Here is a 22,699-nt window from a genome sequence, read left to right as displayed (position 1 = left end):
AAAGATACAATAAAGATTTTACTTTCATTATGAAGTAGACTAACTTCATTGCATTGCAACTATCGAATTATTTCAACTCAAAAAATTATTAAATTATTATTATTTTCAAAAAAAATAAGAGTTTCATTTCATGTATTTTGAGTGTACAATGGTTTAAAAAAAATATTAATTAACATTCAAAAACGACACGTTTATTAAATAAGTCAGTCATATCGACCCGAATATGATACAAACTTGTTAAGCCTCAACCTATTACCTGCTAACTTCGTGTCGTGTCATGTAATGTTCATAGGTCGTGTCAAAGTTAGCTACCCCTAAACAAAACTATCAAGAAATTTAAAATTTATATGAACACTAAATGTTTTCATTTGAAAATACCAAAATGTATCAACCAGTTAAGTTACAAGGCTCTTGACATCATGCATCAAAAGTTTTTATTTCGATTTTAAAAAACAATTAACACATCAATCATCTATAATAATCTATAATCTATAATTTATACTGTGATATATATAAAAATGAATTCACTTAATTAAAAAGATGACTAATAGAATAAATACATTCATTTTGTTATATTTTTTATTTTAAGCGATGCCTTAATTATTTAAATATAACGAAATTTTGATGTTATTTTGTTAAGATTTATACGATAAAAAATTGATTTGAAATATGGTATTTTTGCTCAAATTAGTTATTTTTGCAATAGTTGAAACAAAGTCTAGCAAAAGAAAAATAAATAAATTTAATAATACACCATCAAAATGATATTTGCATTTCTGAGTGGGTATGAAACATACATATTTATTTCAATAATTATATCATGCAAATTTCAAATTGTAAACACATGTAGTAAGATCAAATCTCTACACCTCTCTTGTTGTCTTTCTATGTCAATAAAATAGAGAACTATATATTAAGATATTTTACATGCACCTTACCCGTGCAAGAACTAAAATAGTACTAATTAATTTGATAATAGAGGAGTTTTGTTATTGGAGTTTTGTGATGATCGGAGATGTGATGATCGAAGTTTTGTGATTATCGGTCCATAAATGATAAATGAAGTTTTGTTTCTTCTATTTTTTGTGTTTATTTATTATTTATTTTCTGTCTAAGAATCTCATTTCAACAAGACTGATAACAATGTTGATTGATTTGTGTTGCTATTTGTGTTTGAGTTTTTGTTTTTGTTTTTTTTTAAATAAGATTGGGTCAAATTAGGCCACGGACTAGGCCTAAAAGGGGCTGGACGGGGCCCGCGGAGACCTGAAGGGCCGAGTTTGGGGCTAAAAAAAAACCCTTTTATTAAACGGGCCAGATTCAGGTAATAGGGGAGGGCCCGCGGGTCGGGTCTGAGTATCAAAATACTTGACCTGAACCCGACCCATTGTCATTCCTAGTTCTCTCCCTCCCCCCCCCCCCCCCCAAACAAAGATTTTTACTTTCATTATGAAGTAGACTAACTTCATTGCATTGTAACTATCCAATTATTTCAACTCAAAAAACTATTGAATTATTATTAAAAAAAAAAAAGAGTTTCATTGCATGTATTTTGTGTGTACAATGGTTTTAAAAAATAATAATAATAATTAACATTAAAAAACGAGACATTTATTAAATAAGTCAGTCATATCAACCCGAATATAATACAAACTCATTAAGCCTTAACCTATTATTTGCTAACTTCGTGTCATGTCGTGTAATGTTCATAGTTTGTGTCGGATTTCGCCTCCCTTAAACAAAACTATCAAGAAATTTAAAATTTATATGAACACTGGATGTTTTCATTTGAAAATACCAGAATGTGTCAACTAGTTGAATTACAAGGCTCTTGACATCATACATCAAAAGTTTGTATTTCGATTTTTTTATTAAAAAAATTAACACATCATGTCATAATATATCATCTATAATAATCTGTAATCTATAATTTATACTGTGATATATATAAAAATGAATTCACTTAATTAAAAAGATTACTAATAGAATAAATACATTCATTTTATTAGATTTTTTTTTTTTTAAGTGATGCCTTAATTATTTAAATATAACGAAATTTTGATGTCTTCTTGTTAAGATTTATATGCGAAAAAATTGATTTGAAATATGGTATTTTTGCTCAAATTAGTTGTTTTTGCAATAGTTAAAACAAAGTCTAACAAAAGAAAAATAAATAAATTTAATAACACACCATCAAAACAATATTTGCATTCTTGAGTAGGTATGAAATATGCCTATTTATATCAGTAATTATATCATGCAAATTTCAAATTGTAAACACATATAGTAAGATCAAATCTCTACACCACTCTTATGGTCTTTCTATGTCTATAAAATGGAGCACTATATATTAAGATTTTTTACAAGGAAAATTATTGAAATATTGGAGGAAACTAACAACAAAATGCACCTCACCCCGTGCGAGAACTAAAATAGTACTAATTAATTTGATAATAGAGTACGTTTGTATAAACTATCTAGTATTTGTTTTTTATTTTCTTTAAACTTGGTTCTCAATATTGCATAGTAGTTTTCGTCTCAAAAAAACAAGCTGGAGAGCTCCTAAGTTAAAGCATCAACATTCAAAATCTAATTCCAATATTGGTACTCAAGATTTTGAATATAATTGATCGCATGTACATCTATGATTAGTAAAAGAGGAAAAGTATAATTGACAAGTTAAGAAGGATGTATAGGGTGATTAGCATAAAATCTGTTTTAGAAGATAAGATTTTAGATGAATTTAACATAAGAAACTTAAATCATATGTTTAAAGAGATTAGATACCAAAAAGAGTTTGGACTAAATGACTTTTATTTGGTTGGAGAAATAACTAATAATTATCAGAAGTATAGTAGAAAACCAAAAAGAGCTAGCTAGCAGCAAGTTGCAACTAACTGGAATCCTAATACAACTAGAATTTGATAAACCTACATACGTAATAGAGATTAAGAGAAATACTTTGGTCGTTGTTCCTCTTCTCCTTTGCCTACATAAACACCTAAAAAGCAGTCTCATCACTTTTGTCTTTCCTTTCTCTCGCAATATATGTTAGTGTAGAAACTCAACCAGTGTTCAATATTGAATGCTAACTATTTTTGTCTCTAAATTAGTGCAGCAACTCAACCAATGTTCAATATTGAATACTAACTATTTTTGTCTCTAAAGCCGTCTCTAACTTTTGGTACTATTTTTTTGTACTGGTTTTTCTCTAACTTTTGGTACTTTTTTTTTGTACTGGTTTTTATTTCTGTGTTTTTTTTTTTAGAAAGATTGGGACTGATGGACACCATAGCAAGTAGAACTAAGCAAAGGCAAGCACTGTGGTTGCCGATTTCCACCAAACCCGGAACATCAAGTTCTGAAAAAACGAGTTTCTTGTGGTTGAGGAGGATAAGAGGATATCAGGCAGACATGAATCAGAAGAATCAGAAGTCAGAAAATAAGAAGAAAGGAATGAAGAACAGAACGACACAGCAGCTGGAGAATGTTAAATGAATAGCCAAAGCTACAAGTAGTTTAGGCATTGTTTTTAGTAGCAGATGAGTCACACGTGTTGTTACTAATCCTTGCACGTGCTATAACTAATTTCCTCATAATTAGGATAGTTAGTTAATTAGTTATACTCTGTTACGGACGTTTAGGTCCACAGGTTGGGGATTACTGTATATAACTCTGTTTTGTGTACAGATTCATTTATTCAATCAATTCAGAAATTTCTATACCTCTCTCTCTCATTTTCTCTGTGATAGCTTAGCTTCTTTTCCCTTTATTCTCTTATATGGTATCAGAGCTCGAGCCCTCATCAATGGCGCCGAATACTCAAGCTACACAGACCAGTTCATCTTCCTCCTCTCAGCGAGAGCTGACTCCAATGGAAGATCCACGAAGCCCATTCTTCTTGCACCATGGTGAAACACCAGGTGCGATTCTGGTTACTCAGCCACTAACTGAGGATAACTACCCTATGTGGTCCAGAGCAATGAGAATGGCTTTGGATGCCAAGAGCAAACTTGGATTTGTTGATGGCACTGTCAATGCTTCCATGGTAGTCACGCCATTAGAGAAGCAAGCTTGGTCCAAGTGCAATTCAATGATCTCATCCTGGATCTTGAATTCCGTTTCTCCTCACCTTACTGCTAGTGTGATTTACAGAGACACTGCATTTGAGGTATGGAATACTCTCAAGAAACGATTCTCTCAAGCAAATGGACCAAGGATCTCTCAGCTTCAGAAGCAAATCACAACTATGTTGCAAGGTGCTGCTACTGTAACAGGATTTTTCACTGATCTTCAAGCTGCATGGGATCAATTGTTGAATTTCAGGCCTTTACCGTGTTGCTCATGTGGAAAATGCACCTGTGGAGTAAATGATAAAATTGCATCTTTTCAACATCAAGATTCTCTCATGCAATTTCTGAATGGCTTGAATGATTCTTACTCTCAGGTCAGAACTCAAATCCTTATGATGGAGCCTAGTCCTTCCATTGATAAGGCTTTTTCCTTAGTGATTCAAGAAGAAAGGCAAAGGTGCTTAGGTTTTCCTGCTATTCCTTCTGTTGAATCAACTGCTCTTGCAGTCAAGAATCAAGGATTCAACCAAGGAAATTCGTTCCAAGGGAACAACAGTAAGAACTTCAAAGGAAGTAATGCAAAAGGGAGGACTATGTGTAGTCACTGTGGGAGGCTCGATCACATCATGGAGAAATGCTACAAACTGGTAGGATTTCCTCCTGGCTACAAGCAAAAAGGAAGAGTAGCTATGGCAAATCAAATCTTGGTTGAAGATGATCAAACCAATTCTGGTACTCAGCAGATTAATTCTTTCCCATTCACTTCAGAGCAGTATCAACAGCTGCTTTCAATGCTCAGCTCTCAGGCATCTACATCTGGTGGTGCCAATGATGCTTTACACTCAGCAAATTCTGCTCTTTCAGGTAATGTCTGTAATACTTGGTCTGATCATGTTTCCTTAGATTTGCATCATTCAGTTTTTGCTATTAACCCTGTCAACAAAAATGCTTATGGTAATAATGTATGGATTCTTGACACTGGAGCCACAGACCACATAGTCCATTCCCTATCCTTATTTACACATATCACTAGCTCAATTTCAACCTTTGTTCAACTACCTAATGGTGAAAAGGTCACTGTCACACATATAGGAACAATTCAAGTTACTTCAACCTTGAAGCTTGAAAATGTCCTATGTGTTCCTACATTCAATTTTAATTTGATTTCTGTGAGTCAATTAACCAAAACCTTATCCTGTTGCCTTGTCTTTCTCTCAAATTTATGCTTTATCCAGGACCTTACTTGTTGGAAAACGATTGGAATGGGTGAATTACATGACAATTTGTATCTACTGCATACAACTTCATCTTGCAAGTCTGCTTCAGAAGCTTCCTCAATTCTTGAGTCTGTTTTTCATTCCTTTGTTAATTCTGTGTCAGAGTCTATGTCCATTCCTAGTGTTACTAAGCCATACCTGTGGCATATGAGATTAGGACATGTATCTGATAATAAGCTGCATGCTTTACACAGCTATATTCCTGATGTACATGCCTTTCACAGCAATAAAAATTGTATTCTTTGTCCAATTGCTAAACAGAAAAGATTACCTTTCCCTTCTTTTAATCATATTTCAGACAATGCCTTTGATTTAATTCACTGTGATATCTGGGGTCCTTTTGCAAAATTTACTCATGATGGTTATAGATATTTTCTTACCATTGTAGATGATGCAACTAGGTCCACTTGGGTATATCTTATGAAATCAAAGACTGATACTAGACCTCTATTGATTTCATTCTATAACATGATTAAAACACAATTTCATGTAAGTATCAAGAGCATTAGAACTGACAATGCTCATGAATTTTTCTTAAAAGATTTTTATGCCAATCATGGCATTATCCACCAACATTCATGTGTTGCCACTCCACAACAAAATTCAGTTGTGGAGAGGAAACACCAACACATTTTGGGCATTGCAAGGGCATTAAAGTTTCAATCTAATGTTCCTATCTCTTATTGGGGTGAGTGTGTCTTAATTGCTGTCCATATCATCAATAAGCTGCCTTCCAAAATTCTGAAACAACAAACTCCTTTTACAAAGCTTTATGGTAAACCTCCTTCCTATGCTCATTTGAGAGTCTTTGGTTCCCTATGTTTTGCATCTACTCTATCTCACAACAGATCAAAATTTGACCCGAGATCCTCCTCTTGTGTTTTCCTTTGTTATCCATTTGGTGTTAAAGGTTACAAGTTGCTTGATTTAACTACCAAAAGGATTTTTATATCTAGGGATGTTCACTTTCTTGAAACAGTGTTTCCTTTTGTCTCATCTTCTCATTCTTTCTCTCCTCACACTAACATACCTTTACCTCACCTTTTCCCATCAGTGGCTCAACCATCTACCTCTTTGTTTGATTTTCCTCTCTCTAACCCTGCTTCTTCCCTGCCACAAGTTCCTCATTCTGATACTCCACCTAATCACATTCTTCCCTTAGATAATTCATCTTCCCCTATTGAAGCTTCTGCCAATTTACCTACTCATACTTCTGCAGATTCATCAGCCCTTATTCCTTCTCACTCTATTCAGTCTTCTGCAGATTTACCTACTGTCATTTCTGCTGACTTATCAACCCATAATCCACCTCCTTCTATTTCACCTATTCCTCATCCCACCATTGTTCCATCTGCTCCTTTGAGGAAGTCTTCTCGGGTACATAAAACACCTGCTTACTTGGATGATTTTAAGTGCAGCACAATTGTCAGTGATCCTCTCACTTCTTCTGCCAACAAGTCAAGTACACACTACCCCTTATCCACTTACCTTAACTCCTCCAAACTCTCCTCCAATTATGCCCATTTTTGTTCTCTCATTTCTGTCATCCTTGAGCCTACATCTTACCAAGAAGCAGTCAAGGATCCTAATTGGCAGGCTGCTATGGCATCTGAAATTGCTGCTTTGGAAGCAAATCAGACCTGGGATATTACTCCATTACCTGCTAAGAAAAGGGCTATTGGGTGTAAATGGGTTTATAGGGTTAAGTACAATGCTGATGGCTCCTTGGACAGATACAAAGCTAGGCTTGTTGCCAAGGGCTTCACCCAACAATCTGGTCTGGACTTCACTGACACCTTCTCTCCTGTTGCTAAGCTCACCACTGTCAAGACTTTGCTTGCTATTTCTGCTGTGAGAGGCTGGCATTTAGTTCAACTTGATGTGAACAATGCCTTTCTAAATGGTGATCTCCATGAAGAGGTTTATATGCAATTGCCTCAAGGCTTTCACAGCAAGGGGATGAACTTAGTTTGCAAGCTTAACAAGTCTTTGTATGGTCTCAAACAGGCATCAAGGCAGTGGTACTCCAAATTCTCTTCCACCATTTTGAAGTATGGATTCAAGCAATCTAAATCCGATTACTCCTTGTTCACTAAGAAGTATGATCAGATTTTTATAGCATTGCTGGTGTATGTTGATGATATCCTAATTGCAAGTAACAATATTCAGGCAGTAGAAGATCTCAAAAGTTCTTTGAATCATGACTTCAAGTTGAAAGATCTTGGAACTTTGAAATACTTTCTTGGTCTTGAGGTGGCTAGATCAGAAAGGGGGATTTCATTATGCCAAAGAAAGTATGCTATAGAGGTTCTTAAAGATGCTGGCATGACTGGTTGTAAACCCAGCAAAGTGCCAATGGAACAAAACTTGAAATTGAGTAAGTTTCAAGGGGATTTGTTGCCTGATCCTGGTGTCTATAGAAGACTAGTTGGGAGGCTGCTCTATCTAACTATAACAAGACCAGACATCATGTATACTGTCCACAAACTTAGTCAATTCATGGCTAAGCCTAGAAAACCACATCTTGATGCAGCCTACAAAGTATGGCAGTACATTAAAGGATGCCCTGGTCAAGGCATTCTCTTATCATCAAAATCAGATTTGCACTTAAAAGCTTACACAGATGCGGATTGGGCTTCTTGTGTAGACACTAGAAGATCTACCACAGGTTTTTGTGTGTTCTTAGGAGATTCATTGGTCTCATGGAAATCTAAGAAACAATCTATAGTTTCTAGATCCTCAGCTGAAGCTGAGTACAGGGCGATGGCTTTAACAGTGTGTGAAATGACTTGGCTACTGTCATTATTGAAGGATTTAGAAGTTGAACATCCACAACCTGGCATGCTTTTCTGTGACAACCAGGCTGCAATTTACATTGGAGAGAACCCTGTCTTTCATGAGAGGACAAAACACATAGAGGTAGATTGCCATTTGGTTAGAGATAAAGTACAAGACAAGGTGATACATTTGTTCTTCACTCCTACACATACACAGCTAGCTGACTTGTTTACTAAAGCTATTAGTAGTCAGCAGTTGAGATTCCTAATTTCCAAGATGAATGTGTTGAACATACACAGCAGCGAGTCTCATCTTGAAGGGGAATATCAGGCAGACATGAATCAGAAGAATCAGAAGTCAGAAAATAAGAAGAAAGGAATGAAGAACAGAACGACACAGCAGCTGGAGAATGTTAAATGAATAGCCAAAGCTACAAGTAGTTTAGGCATTGTTTTCAGTAGCAGATGAGTCACACGTGTTGTTACTAATCCTTGCACGTGCTGTAACTAATTTCCTCATAATTAGGATAGTTAGTTAATTAGTTATACTCTGTTATGGACGTTTAGGTCCAGAGGTTAGGGATTACTGTATATAACTCTGTTTTGTGTACAGATTCATTTATTCAATCAATTCAGAAATTTCTATACCTCTCTCTCTCATTTTCTCTGTGATAGCTTAGCTTCTTTTCCCTTTATTCTCTTATAGAGGAAGAAAAGGAAGGAGACTAAAAGGAAGGAGACTAAAGGGGTTGACAGGGCTGGTAGGAATAAGAAGAACTATAAAGGGCTTGTTAGTGTGAATGAGATGAGATTAGGGGCAAAGATGAGACTTTCATCAGCCAAAGGGAGTCCTTAGCCTGATGCACCTCAACCAAGTCAAAGAGAGTACTTGCAAAGATAATTGTTGTTTCGGAGAATTTTTTCGACCTCAAAATACACACAAGTTTCAGAAACTCAAACGCCATTACCCAGTCAAATTGATGAGAGAAATGTTGAGTGATGCTAAGACTACCAGGGAAGACAAGAAGCAGCTTTTAAAAGAGTGGTATGCCTGCGTGGATGCTAAGGGCAAAGAAAAGCAAGCAAGGGCGTCCTCTTCAAACAATGAAGTACGAGAGGAAGAGGTTCTATTGTTAGAAGAGTTTCACAGGAATGCTAAAGTTGAGAGGGCCTGAGAAAGTGTTCCGGAAAATCTCCTTAGCCAAAGGGAGATAATCCCTCAAAGGTTCAAAACTCTAAGAGAATTAAAAAGAATGAGAGAGCATCTTCTTTTCCAAATGGTCTCTCCCCCTTTTATAGAGAACCCTGTGGTTGTAAATGTTCAAGGAATTCTGTGCTATTAATGTACTGAACATGTGTCACCATGCATGGCTCTTTACTATTACATGTGCCTAATTTTAATTAGTCGCATTCACTTTGTTTAGAAATGGGACCCCACAATATATATATTAACTGAATTTAAATTTCATTTTATATTTTAAATCTCCATTAAAATCTTGGCATATCATATTTTATTTTAATTTTAGAATATATAATCCATATACAAATACAATCATAATAAATGCCTAATAATGACTATCATAATTATAGATTTTCATTTAAAATTCATGAATAAATTATTATATAGCGAATGAATAATGCCTAATAAATTAGTTTGGATTATTAAAAAAAGTTTGGATTGGTATAAGTATTGGTTTATTTTTTAAAATATATTGTTTGTCTTTGACGATAAATTCTACTTCTGGTGAGTTGAATTTTACCTTTTAACTCATTGAAAATTCATGTTTAAATTCTAACATAGCTAATGAATTGGAAAAGTGTATTTTCACAAAAAAAATCCTAGGTGATAAGTTGTTATTAGTTCAAATTTAAATTCACTACTGAAATTACTTTTTTATCCACTAATAGCAGTTAGTCAATAATAATTGTAAGTGGGTCCAATAGGCTAAGCCCACTTAGAATAGTAGATTTAGGTTAGATCGCCCAATACAATTAATTTGTTAGAGGGTGGGCTTCCAATGTCAACTTTAATATACTAATATGATTTAATCTTAATGGATGGGAAAAAGTTAGATAATTCGAGAGAGAAGAACAAATTTTTGGAATTAACACTTTCTCGAGCTTGACCAAAGAGCAGTTGTTCATATATTGTTCAAGTCACAGGATAGTGCTATACAATTTCAGTATTCCTTTTTTCCCTTTTTTGTCCCCCACTCTAGAGGGGTTTCTCTCTTTATACATCCAGCTGAATTACATCCCAACCCTCCATTCGTACAGTTACTAATTTTTCTTTGGATACTTGTCCCATTAGGGCTCTGCTGAAGGTGTTAAAAGCTATGAGGGTACTGTTCAGAGTCATTCCACCATTAATGTGGCCAATTGAGTTGGTGCAGTGCATTGAATGCGAAGGTCATGAGTAATTTATCAGGACATTTCCTTTATTCTTTGCTTGCACATATCTACCTTCTTATTTAGTACTTTGTCTTTTGGTGCAAGTAGCCTGCTCGACCCTTCCCAAGAAACGCTCGGTCTTCGGGCTCCTCGGGGGAGGGATTGGCCTCTTCACCTTTCCTCCTTGGATTCCCATCTACGTGTCGAACCAAGACTGACATGCGGGTGGGTCCTTCCCTCTCCTTAGACAAGGTCCACGGGCTCTATTCTGTGCTCGGATCTTACTCCTCCCACAATAATCTATTGCCTAAGATTTGTTGTGAGTTATGTAAATCTTGTAGACATGCATTTCTCAATAAATTAAAATAATTATAATTTCTTAATTACATATTGATAACTAATCTATATTTGGTTGTCTAAACTCATCGTGAAGTAGTCCAATAACAAATTTTTAGGTGTTAAGGTTTTGTTAATTAGATGGAGCTTGAGCAATGCTGCAATGGGCAGTGCTGTCGTGGTCAATTTGGAATGCAAGAAATAAGTTCTACTTTGAGAAACTCCAAACACATCCAAATGTGATTTTGGAAGGGGCGATGGCCATATACGAAACACGAACATGAAACTTACAAGCGGGTCTCTGCAACTCAAGAAGCAATTTGAAATGTGCATCCTCTGTTTTTGTTTCTTGCGTTTTATGAGCTTGCTACTGTCTCTCTGAAACAAGCATAGTTGGCTTGTTTTTTACCTTGTTGTATACGGTTACACTTACAATCAATAAAATTCTATCTGTTCTCAAAAAAAAAAAAAAAAAATTGTTATTTAGGTGTTAAGGTAGAATTCGAGATTGTTACATAAGCAACAGATAACAAATTTTTGTGTTGAGATAAAATTCAAGATTTCAAACATGTAAAAGTGCATTGTAATTCAAACTAATCAAGCTTACCAATTAGCAGAATGGCTAATTGGCTATAGTGCCTTTCAATGTTTCTATATTTTTTATAAGGTGAAAAGAGTAGAATGACTGAAAGAACTTTTTTATTTATTTATTTAAATTGTGGTACTTATGAAAAAGTGGTATTCATTGGGTTGTTAGTTTTGCAACTTTCCATCGACATTAGTTCTGCTCATCCACATCCTATGCTTACTATGCAACAAAACATATAGCACAAATAAAAATCATAACTGAAATTAAAGCGAAAGACACAAAACCCTAAATTTACATCAACTTGTAAACATTTCACCATTAAGTTACTACAAATTGTACTATATAAGGCTTGCAAACTAATATGGTAATATTTATGGTAATTGGTAACATATTAATTTGTAAGCTCCATGTAGTAAAAGTTGTACATTATTTTTCATAAACCCTCAGATGTCACATTCTGTGGGCATCAAAAATAAAAAATAGGGTCCCTAACTCCCTAAAACATTACTGATTAGTTTAGGTTAGAAGAAGTATATATATGACTGAGTATATATAATTAGATTGGAAGTATAACTAATGTAACTTCTAAACAGGAATACAAGAACATGAGAGTTACCTGGTTTAGTCTTACAAACTACGTTTAGGGAGGAAACTCTAAAGGGCTAAATCTTTAATATATATATATATATATATAAGACTAAACCTTAAACTAATAGACTTCTAATATAAATAGGAGACTTGGTTTGCACACAAAGTATAATTAAGTTTGAGCTATGCTATTGAGCTAATGTATCTCAAACATTTATAAAAAATTAAAAAAAAAAAAATTATACCTTCCATGCATATCTTTTATGATAAGTATTTCAATTATTTTTTTTTAATATTATTTTATTCGAACTACGAAGTCGGTAAACTTGGTTATCAGAAGTAGAGCAAAAACCAAAAAGATCTAACTAGTAGACAGACTGAATCCTAAACAACTAGAAGATTAAGAAAAATACTCTGATTGTTTTCCTCTTCTCCTTTACCTACAATAAATACCTGCAGCAAAAGCAGTTTCGTCACTTTTCTCTTTCCTTCCTCTCGCTATATAAGTTATTGCAGCAACTCGCATTCAATATTGAATGCTAACTTTTTTTTTTCTCTGAAGCAGTCTCTATACGTGCGTGTGTTTTTTTTACTGGTTTTTTATTTATTTATTTCTTTGTCTTTTTTTAGAAAGATTAGGACTACTTTTGGTACGTGTTTTTTTAGAATGTTTTCTGAATTGTTATATGTATATGTGTGTGTTTTTTTGTGTACTGGTTTTTTTATTTCTTTGTCTTTTTTTTAGATTGGGACTTGGACGAGTAATGGACACCATAGCAAGCAGAACCAGGCAAAAGCAAGCACTTGGGTTGCCTATATCCACCAGAACCAGAACCCGGAACAGGCAAGTTCTGAAAAGCGAGAGGAAGAAAAGGAAGGAGATTAATGGGGTTGACTGGGCTGGTAGGAATAGGAAAAAATATAAAGTGCTGAGATTGGGGGCGGAGAGTAGTGATACAAATTTTATTTGTATTGATGGTAATGAAAAAGATGATTTGAGTGATGAGAAAGATTTGAAGGAAAGCTGTGTTCTGAATTCTGATAGAGCTGACAAACTTCTTTGTGATGATTCGGATGCGGTGGCTGATTTGGGAGAAGAAGCTAAGGATGTTCATGATGGTGGGCGAGAAGATGTGGAAAATGTGGATATGAATAGAGGAAGTGGTAGACCAAAAGGAGCTGTATTTGGAGTGAAAAGGAGGATAGACGGATTGGACATGTGGATTAACTTAGATTTTGTTGATGACAATGCAAATCTTAGATGTGCATCACAAAGAACCCGCTCACATTTTCATTCAAAATGGGATAAGAAGGAAACGAAGTTGGGAACTTTAAGTTGTCCAATTATTGTTGATGAGGAGGAAGCATCTAAGGAAAATAATAGTGATGAAGGTGATGATATTAGTGATGATGTTGGTGATTTCAAAGTGGTTTCAACTGGAAAGAAATTACAGACAAACAAAAGCAAAGGAAAGCGAGCGGAAAAGATTGATGATAAGGGAGAGAATCCTATTCAAGAGTCAGCTCCTTCTAGAGATGCTGACAGCAATCCACCGGCTGCTGAGATGACTCTGCCTTTGAAGTTCACCTTTGGCGTCGAAGAAGAGCCAGAGCCACCGGAGAAAACGGAAGAGGAGAAAGAACTGGATAGACTTTGGGATGAGCTTGATTATTGTCTTAGATTGACTGAAATTGATTCAGATGATCCTGATAAGGTATGTTGGTTTAAAGCTTTTCATGCTTCAAAGCTGTGTGTGAGCCACGTCCAGTGACTTCTGTTTTCTGTCTATTTTGCCTTAAAATTTATCTTATGATCAATTTTTGAAAATTTACATATTTTAGAAACTGGAATTGTCAAGTATTATTTGTAAAAGAATCTTCAGTTTTGCTGAAATTGTAAATTTGAGTATCCCATTTTGATTGTGCTCTTGCTTAACTTTGTTGCTTTGAGGAGCCCAAAAGTCAAAGACTATAAGTTTGTAGTGTTTTGTTGAAATATATAGGAATAAAACTTGCCTATCAAGTTCTAAATTCTAATAACCAAATGTCTTATAAATTTAATGGACAATAATTAAACCACACTTAATAAATAGCCGAGTTTCAATTATTAGGTTTTTTTATATCAAAATTGGAATAATTGTTTTACATAATTCAATGAGTTTGAAGAAATATGTTTATAGCATTTATTATGCATGTAACAGTTTCTAATTGAAAGAAGGGGGATGCAATTAAATTCATGTATTGATTAATTGCAAATTGATCCATTAATTTTTTATTATCTTTAGAGCAAATTTTAGCCTATATTTTTGCTTAATGTCTGTTTAAATATCATTTTGCTTGTATTTTCGATCCTTGAACTTGGACGGTGGTACATAATTAATTCAAATCTTGCAGTTTTGACCATATTGGTTTCAAGTACTCACAGAGGAGAGCAGTAACTTGCTGTCTTATATGTGCATGACATGTATATAAATATGTGTAATAAGCATTAACTATAAAACCTAAAATTGCAAGTTTCTTTAAATTTAGAGTTGTTATTGTAAGGGAAAATTATTAAATTCTCCGGGAGTACCATAAATGCATACTCCCCTCTTTCATATAAATTGTGGGTCCTACCATAAATTTAATTAATGGGACTCACAGTTATGTGAGAGGAGGGAGTATGCATTTATAATACTCTAGAAGTATCCAATAATTACCCGTTTGTAAGGTCTTTTGGTGAACAAAATGGATTGGATGCATTCAATGTATTTTTATTTCTTTAAGGTATTGTTAACACATCTGCCTCACATAGTTAGCAACTTATTACTTATGTGTGTGCACTTGTTTTTGGTGAAACTTTATTGTTTAATGTTGATCAATAGGTTGAAGACAATGAGAAAGTTGACAGAGCTACCCTTTGTCCATTCAGAGGGGATCATGACTTAATTCTTGATGAACAAATCGGACGTATATGTAGATATTGCAATTATGTGGCACAAGAGATTAAGGATATCACATTACCTTCTGTAAGTCATGCAACTTTGTCTTATTCCCATTTAAATTAATCGACATTTTTTTATGTTACTTTCTTTCTATCTCTCTCTTCCACTTAGCTGAACGGTTGGTGATTTATGTCAAACCAAATTTTGGTTAAGGCTTAGTTGAGTTTAGTTGCTTATTTAATTTTACTGTTTTAAGATCATAGTCTACTTTTTTACACATCTCTCAGTTCTGGAAATCCATACCAATTAATTTGATAATGGAGGAGTTTTGTATAAACTATCATCTGTTTTTTCTTTTCTTTAAACTTGGTTTTGCATATTGCAGAGTAATTTTTGTCTTAGAAAATTGGGCTGGAGAGACTCACGTGAAATGAACCGCTCCCACTCTGATGAGTTAAAGTCTCAAGATTCGGGATCTGCTTTCAATTCTGGTTGTGATCCTGAGGTTCCTGCTGAAGGCACTGTGTGGGACATCATTCCTAATTTAAAAACCTATATGTATCCACATCAATGTGAAGGTTTTGAGTTTATTTGGAAGAATATAGCGGGAGGAATCCATCTTGAAAAGTTTAAAAACCAAACAACATTTGCTGGTGCAAGCGGATGCATTATATCACATGCTCCTGGGACAGGAAAAACTTGTTTAACCATTTCTTTTCTTCGAACATATTTGAAACTATACCCTACATGCAGACCACTCATTATTGCTCCTTGTAACATGTTCCAAACCTGGGAAAATGAGTTTAAGAAATGGGAGTTTGATATACCATTTCACAATCTGAGTCACCCTAAGTTGTCTGGCAAAGATGATATTCGTAAGTCAATGATGAATTCTTGGAAACATGAAAAAAGCATCTTGTGGATGAGTTACACACTATATGAAGAACTTACCGCACGTGACTACAATTTCAGGAAAATACTTCTTGATGATCCTGGTCTTGTAGTCCTTGATGAAGGTCACATCCCTCGCAATGAGAACAGTCTTATCTTTCAGGTTTTGTCAAATATCAAAACAGAGAAGCGCATCATCCTTTCTGGAACTCCTTTCCAAAATAATTTTGAGGAGCTATATAATTCACTCTGCCTGGCAAGGCCAAAGTTTTCACGCGAAAAAGGTAAATGGGATGCTCTTACAAGTTCTTTCACCAACATCACTAATGAAAATGTGAAAAAAGAGAAGCTGAAGAGGGTAAGAGATATGATTGACCCATTTGTGCATGTGCACAAAGGTTCCATACTACAAGAAAAACTTCCTGGATTGAGGGACTCTTTGGTTATATTACACCCAACCCAGCTGCAGAAGAGTCTCTTGCAAGATCTCAAGAATGACTATGGTACTACAAAGAACCATTTAAAATATGATCATTATAAATCTTTAATCTCTGTCCATCCTTCACTATTGCTCAAGTGTGGTAAAGAAGAGTTTCCTTCTAACAAGCAAAAGAAGTTAGAAAGACTTAGATTGAATGCTGAGGTTGGAGTCAAAACAAAATTTTTAATTGAATTCATCCGGCTTTCTATGGCTTTGAAAGAAAAAGTTTTGGTTTTTAGTCAACATCTTGAGCCATTATCATTAATAATGGACCAACTTCAATCTCACTTTGGTTGGACTGAAGGGAATGAGGTATTGTATATGGATGGAAAGATGGAAATTATGCAGCGGCAATCTTCAATTAACGTTTTCAATGATCCAATCAGTGAAGCAAAGGTATTATTTGCATCAACAAGGGCTTGTTCTGAAGGTATAAGTCTGGTTGGGGCTTCAAGGGTTGTTTTACTGGATGTGGTATGGAATCCAGCAGTGGAAAGGCAAGCAGTATGTCGTGCATATAGGCTTGGGCAGAGAAAAGTTGTGTACATCTATCATCTTATTGCTTCCGGGGCAGAGGAAGAGGAAAAGTATAATCTACAATTTGAGAAAGACATGTTGTCTGAGTTACTATTCTCTTCTTCGAGTCAGAGTGATGATCAGCAGAAAATCTCACCTAAAGTCTTAGAAGATAAGATTCTGGATGGATTGGTAGAATGTAAGAAACTTAAATATATGTTTAAAGAGATAAGACACCAAAAGAAGTCTGGATCGACTAACTGTTAGCTTGTTGGAGAAGCAACTAGCTAGTAATATGAAATCAACTTGTTTTTTGGTTGAAAAAGTCTAGTTGCATTAGATACTTAAATGGTGTGCAGTGTGCATAGTACTTAATTTGACTTTTGAGTTCTTTTTCTTGAGTTTTTTTATTATTTGGATTTCAGAATTTATGGTTTGGATGTTTCAGTTTGCAATTAGTAATGGTGAGTTTTGTTTATTTATTTTTATTGATTGGATTTCAGAATTTCTGGTTTATTCGATGGTTTGAAGCATGTCAACACTTGTGCAAAGACTTGCTTTCTCATCTAGTCATGTTATTTGTTTGAGCTATCAGGCAGGATGTTGGGTAGAAACATAAGATATTCTGTTCAAAACAGGGTCCTATGTAGTTTGTGGAAAGTTCCATTTACTGTGCATGTGAACTGCTTTGTTGTCTGTAATTTTGCAGCTCTGATGCTTGTGTTGTATAGTTGCACCTCTGGTTTGTGAGTTTTAGGATTTGACCACATTGAATCTGCTTGAATTATGATAGTTTACAAGTTCACGCTTTGCTCAAGATTCCACATATGTACACAATCAGATTATTTTAGGCATGATTGATTGTAAGAACCATATGTAGGATATTGTCTTAGTATATATATCAATTACAGTAATTCATTTCTGACCGTTTATCAGAAAAAAAAAAAAATACAGTAATTCAATAAAAAGAAACAAGGGCAAGCAATTTCATGATCATAGAATTTTCAGTGGACATTTTCTTCAGCACCTAGAAAGAGAGAGAGGAGCACAATCTCTAATTAGTTAACCACCACTTCTATAATTTGGCAGTCTGGACCAACAAATAACCCAAACTGGAAAAGAGAATGAAAGAAAAATCACCCTACCCTTCATTTCTCCTTTCAAATGTATCTAGCAGTCCCAATATACAAAAGGTTTGTATGACATCCTGACTTGGGATAGACCATAAGTAACTTAAGAAAGAGTTCTCTCAATTAAGCATGCAGTGAAGTTGTAAAAGAAGGATATTGTGCTAGCAGCACATAGTATAGGGTTAAAATGACAATGGCAAGGCCAGTAGGCCACAGTGATTGCATGACTGCATAATGGTCGAATACTACTCATCCTGTCCTCTTATTAGCATAACCAATGGGAAATTCAATATAGCATCGAAAAACAACAAGTGTAAGTACTATAATTATGCTTGATTATTGGAGTACACAGTGGAGAACTCAAGTTAATTACTCCATTTTTTGGAAGAGACCCTCAAGTTGTCGAGGAAATGAAAGTTTAGGCTAAGTTTAATTTTAATATTGGGAAAAAAATGATTTATCAATTAAGGAGGTAACAAAAAATATGACTTTGGATTTAATAGAATGACGAAAAAGAATACACATGCTAATCCTAATTGGTCTATTGAGAATTCATAACTGACTCTAAAATTTTAGGACTAAGTCTGAATTGTTGTGATTATGGGGAGAGTAGGAACTGTACTTTCAACTTTTTAAGGAATTTAACGGAGAGTAGAATGTTTTAATTTTCTGAAGTTGATTTTAAGATTTAATTTCAAGCATGATTTTAAAATTATATCATACAAAATTAGATTTAGTTTGATAATAAGATAGCCGGACCTGTGAAAAGAAAAGTTTGACACAATTTCAAAACAGTAAAAAAAATGATTTGTTGGATTTGTTAAATATATAAGTGTAACAAATAATATGCTTTCTTTCAAGTATCTATTTTGGCTAAATCTTGTCTTGCAAGTGTCATTTATACTCTCTCGTTCCCTTATTACATGATCATGTGTTAGTTTGTTATACATGTAGAGCTTGTATAGGGTTAATGGTTTGGTGGTGTTGGATCAAAAATAAAAATATCTTGTAACAATTACAATTGGAAAATAAAAAATTATAAGAAGGGAATTTACCTATTAAAAAAAAGAATGTAATGCAATTGGATGAATTTAAGAAGGTGAATAATGGTAGTGTTGAGTGGCTTGTATCATACAAAGTACAATATTGTGTTCTTTGCTTTGAATGGTGCTAGAAAAACTTTCATTTGTGAAGATTGGAAGTAACTAATAAATTTGAATGCGATCAAAGTAGCAAATGAGAGAATGAACAGTAGTGGATATAATTAAATCAAGTTCTAATCAGGAAATATGCTCTGAATTTTGGTATGAGCAATCTTTTAAGATTCTTGGAAGTTCTAAAAGAATTCATAAGCATTTCCAAATAATCTCAATTCTCACATTTGTGGAAATATTCCTTTGAAAATAAATGGGTATTCACATTTCCAAGGAATGAGAAAATACTAGGAGCAAATTTTATAAATCAAAATGGCAAAAATGTCCCCGCCTAACTTGCCATGTCTTGCTCCATTCCACACGGACTTTACTAAGGGTCTGTTTGGATAGAATTTATTTTGCTGAAACTGAAAACTGAAAATTGAAAATATTGTAGCAAAATAATTTTTAAATGTGTAAATAGTACCGTAGGACCCATTTTTAATGAAAAAGTTAATAAAAAGTGGAGTTTGTGGACCCGTGAACAATGCATAAGTGCACTGTTCACAAAAGACCGGGTCAACAGTTGCGACTAAAAAAAAATTAAAAAAAAAAAAAAAAAGAGAAAACGCAAACGCAGCACGTTTAAGTGCTATCCAAACCAACACTAGCTCTGAAAAAGTGATGGGATAAGGACAGGTTTTACTCACCCCCCTTCGCCCCAAATTTGAGTGTGTATATATCAGTACTATTTATAAGAAGATTCCTCTCTTTGGACTGGATTTGTGGTTCAAAAATACCCCTAAACCTTATATTTAATAGGAAAAAAAACTTGAGAACAACCTGGTAAAAATATAACTCCAACTTTACTTAAAATGCCTACAAAATAGGACACTCTCATACTAATCCATGTTTTCAAAATAAACTTAACCAAATTCATTTTCTTTTTAAAAAGGAAAATTATGACATTAGACAAAAAAAAAAAGTTCATCGCACGCGTAAAGAGCGTGTGATGAGACTAGTGTGTGTATATATATTGATATATATTTAAATTTACATATAATTATGGGTTCCAGTTAGCCCAACTAGTAAAATCTCTGATAGTTGAATAAGAGATTTGAGATTCAATCCCCGCCTACACCAAAAAACCGATTTGATGTCTTGGTCTGATAATAAAGAGCTATTATCAGGAGCAGACGCCATAGGTTGAAACTCCCTAAATAAAATTATACATATAATTTATTTATTTTTTCTATACCTGTATGAATTATAATTTATTTATTTTATAATAATTTAGACACTAAGACATATTAGTTTCCTGTAACAAATACTATGTCTTAATTATAATTTTTTTTTTCATAAAAAAAATTATAATTTTTTTTACACATATTCTACAAAGGAAAAGACTTAGGTATAATACTTAAGTGTTGTTCTTTAGAGCATCAACGGTGGGACTTGCAAATGCCATATGCCACTAGTATTTAGCATCTAAGCCTTAAAAGCCCCAACAACCGGACTTACAAAATCATCCCGTTGCAAAAAAATTTACAATCTTGCTACAGTACCATCTTATGTGTAAGATGGTACTGCATCAGTATTGTATAATAAAAATTAGTTTTTTATTTGTCTGATGCTTCTTCTCTCTCCTCTCTCTCATTTCATTTCACTTTCTCTCTCAAATTTCTCTCTACTTTATTTTGCTCTTTCCTCTTCAAACTCAAAACCCATACAATTTCAGCACTTCCTTCCTCTCTATCTCATTTCAGTTTGCTATGGATTCCGATGGGTTTGTTATGGATTCCTTCCTCACTCTTTCTCTCATCTCAAATCTCTCTTTCTCGTTCAAGGCTTGCATTGGAGCTGGGTTTGGTTCGTGGTCACGACATGGAGATCGGTGGATCGGTGTATCATAGGTCAGGTGGTGGTGTGGGTTTGGATCGGTGCAGATTGGTGGGTTGCTAATGTCGTCGATGATGGGTTGCTCAAGATCACTGATGATGGGCTGGATGTGGTGTGCTGTTGGCAGCATTGGTGGCGGCGTTGATCTAGTGGCACCGTGGGTCAAATGGTTTCGCCAATCTGGGTTTTGTGGTTTCGCCGATCTGTGTTTTGTGTGGGTTTTGTGTGTGTTTTGCAGTGAGGCATGGATTGATTTTTATCTTTTGAGTTCAGATGGGTTGGATGTGGCAGTGATCTTGTGGTTTTTTTTTTTTTTTCCTCGAATTTGGGTTTTTGGTTCCAATGGGATTTTGGTGGGCAGTGGACATGGTGGCATGGTAGGCATGGTGGTGGTGGTGTGGTGATGATTGAGTTGTTTGGTTATTGAGAAAGGGATAGAGACTCAGAGAGGCAGGCACAAGGATGAAGAGAGAGGAGTGATAGATAACCTTTAAATATTATTTTATTGTATAATTTATATTATTTTAGTGTTTAATATTGTAAAATAAAAGTTGGGATATTGGAAGTATTAGAAAATAGTATGATATAATTGATAAAGTAGTTTTTTGGAATGGTAAAATAAGATGGGATGACATTTCTGATTGGAGATGCTTTTAGGTTCCTTTCTTAAAATTCTATCATGTGGATTTTTCACATGGGATGGAAGTGTATTTTTTAATTAAATAGTCACATGACTAATTCTTAAAAGGGAAACCTAATGAATAGTACCTAAGGTATTGTACTTAAATTTTATTCTTCTACAAATTCTATAATTGTATTGTTTATATTGTAATCTATCTTAATTTTTCATACTACGTGTGAGTTTGGATTTCATTCCAAACTCATCACGTCTAGCGTTTGCGTTCAGTAGCTGGGTCCCGTGCATTGTTCATGGGATCCAGCTGTATGGAAAAATACAAATTATTCATCATTTAAAAACTGTTCATGGGACCCATAGGTACTATTTATCATTTAAAAATTATTTTGCTACAATGTTTTCAGCAATAAATAGTATCCAAATAGACCCTACATGATAGGGGTGGACGTGGGGCCAATGCTCCCTGACTTTTCTAATTCCTCCCATCACCCTCCATTTTACTAATAAAAATTTGTGTAAATTTTATTTAATGATTCAATTCATTTCATATTTGTCAAAAGTCTTATAACTCAGTTGACATCTTCCATCATTTAAATGGATGATTTTCACATGACTTTTTAATGATATAAAATACTTGTCACGAATTACATAATTAACTTGATGAAATTTTCTTATATTTAAGAAAATAATACATACGGTCAATCATGTATGTTTTTTTTTGAATGGTATGACCAATCATGGTAAATACACACTTTATGTCAAACATATATAGGGTGAGTGTACGTGTTATTTTTTATTTTTTTTTTATGAACAATGTATAAGTGTTATTTTGTGGATTCTAAAAAAAAAAAAAAGTGTTATTTTGTGGATTTAAAAATTATTTATATATTTATCTGGGCCCGCTTGAGCAAGCTTTGGTTCCGTCACTGCAGTGCTGTGTGCACAAGTTTGAAAATTGACTTGCTAAAGTTAAAAGTATTCTCAATAACCAAAAAAATGTAATATATTTTTCATAAAATGTATTATGAAATGTGGGACATTTTTGCTTTTTGCTTAT

General features: G+C 34.2%; 1 protein-coding gene across 1 annotated transcript; it reads left to right on the top strand.

Moving 5' to 3' along the window:
* Positions 1-12,795: 12,795 nt before the first annotated feature.
* LOC126728629 (SNF2 domain-containing protein CLASSY 3-like) lies at positions 12,796-17,264 on the top strand. The gene is made up of 3 exons (XM_050434423.1): positions 12,796-13,746; positions 14,896-15,039; positions 15,341-17,264. The coding sequence occupies exons 1-3, from the start codon at positions 12,796-12,798 to the stop codon at positions 17,108-17,110; spliced, it is 2,865 nt and encodes a 954-aa protein (XP_050290380.1). The 3' UTR covers positions 17,111-17,264.
* Positions 17,265-22,699: the final 5,435 nt, after the last annotated feature.

The sequence above is a fragment of the Quercus robur genome, chromosome 5 (genome assembly GCF_932294415.1).
Source record: "Quercus robur chromosome 5, dhQueRobu3.1, whole genome shotgun sequence".
NCBI lineage: Eukaryota > Viridiplantae > Streptophyta > Magnoliopsida > Fagales > Fagaceae > Quercus > Quercus robur.
The sequence above is the reverse complement of the archived record's forward strand: the minus strand, read 5'-3'. Positions and strand labels throughout refer to the sequence as shown.